At 62.8% G+C, this 1,506-nt stretch overlaps 1 protein-coding gene across 1 annotated transcript; it reads right to left on the reverse strand.

The window, feature by feature from the left end:
- Positions 1-151: 151 nt before the first annotated feature.
- On the reverse strand, positions 152-891 carry EMIHUDRAFT_124623 (hypothetical protein; the record flags this gene model as incomplete). The annotated part of the gene is made up of 1 exon (XM_005764335.1): positions 152-891. A coding segment is annotated over one exon (740 nt), but the record flags the coding sequence as incomplete, so codon positions are not given.
- Between the last annotated feature and the right edge of the window lie 615 nt (positions 892-1,506).

Below are 1,506 nucleotides of genomic sequence, written 5' to 3' on the forward strand. Positions count from 1 at the left end.
AAGACATAGGTACCAAGACAACCCCCCCTAAATTACCCCAGCCACGAACTAGAATCAGACGGAGCAAACAGACCCTCCCCAAACCCCCTTAGCCAATCTTAAAGTCAAGCCGCGCCCGGAAAAACGCCAACCATTCCCTCCCCGTGCCCACCAGACCGCGAGGATGGTGCCCGCGACATGCGTTCCTGTTGGGACGAAGGGAGGAAGGGTGGGGTAGAGGGGGCGGACGGAGAGATGGCGGGGAGGGGATATGGCGGCGGAGAGGGCGGCGGAGAGGGCATGCGTGCCGTGGTTGCAGATGTCGCCGCCGAAGTAACGCGTGCCGGCTGGGTCAGCTTGGGACGGGTCCGCCGCGGTGGCGTCAGAGGGGAGGTCAGGGTGTGCGAGCAGGTAGCCGGAGTCGATGATGCACAGCGGATGCGTCACCGCCGACGGGAAGAAGGAGGCGTCCGGCACCGCTTCGTTGTACACACGCTCGATCCCCCATGGCGTTCCCTCGGCTAGCTGCCGCTTCCGCGAAGCCGAGGCCGAGCTTGTTGCTAGGAAGCGCTGCTGATCCTCCTCGACCCTTAGCCCCGAGCGCTCCGCCTGGTCCTGGAAGGCTCGCGCCGTGCTGTTGTCCTCGAATTCGACCACTGTGAGGGTTTTGAGGGCTGCTTCGATTGTCTTCTTGACCTCTCCGCCCACAACATCCGCCATCTGCGCCACCTTGCTTGGAGCTCGCGCGCCACCCTTGGTCGTCGCCACGTTGGTCTGCTTTTCCTCGGTGACAACGTACCGAATCTTGGGGGGGGTTGCGGGCGGGCTAGGCGGCTCTGTCGCGCGCGGGCGGCCTTTCGTGGCAGGCGCCGCCGCGGCGGACGCCAGCAGGGCAAGAAAGAGGGAAGTCATGTGGTGCAGGCCCAGAACGGCGTGCAGGCCCCAGAGATTGTCGGAGATACTCCATCGACACCGGATCGCTACCCCAGATCGGCAGACGAACAGATAATCGTGCCGCTAAGAGGAGGCAAATGGCACACTACGGAGCGAGCGAAAGGGCACTACGCCTGGCACCAAAATCACCCCGTTTTTGCCCATTTTCGGTCATCCGTCAAAATATCTGAATGAAGATCTGACCGGGGGATTCTCCCTGAACTGTATCGTCGTCGTCGTCTCTAGCCAGTCGCTCTAACTCTCAGAGATGGGCTAAAGAGGATCCGGAGCGCGGTAAGACTCTGGGGCTCTCTCCGATGGGAGCGTAGCGTACGCGGAGGGAGCTCAGAGTTTCCCCGTTCTCTGGAACCTCTTGGAGCAAGAGGACTCGCAAGAGACGAATGCGATTCGATCGGGCGGTAGATGAGGGATGGTGGTGGGTCGCTTTGAGAACTGATAGGTTGGCGCCTGTCTGAGCAGGAGCCGACGCTAGTCGGGAGCTGTGTCGGAGCCTCGTGGCGCTCGGATGTCCCGCGCACAAAGCGGCGGGCAGCGGCGGGCGCGGGGGTAAGGGTTCCCGCCCGCTAGGCGCTC

This window comes from Emiliania huxleyi (genome assembly GCF_000372725.1).
Source record: "Emiliania huxleyi CCMP1516 unplaced genomic scaffold EMIHUscaffold_5976, whole genome shotgun sequence".
NCBI lineage: Eukaryota > Haptophyta > Isochrysidales > Noelaerhabdaceae > Emiliania > Emiliania huxleyi.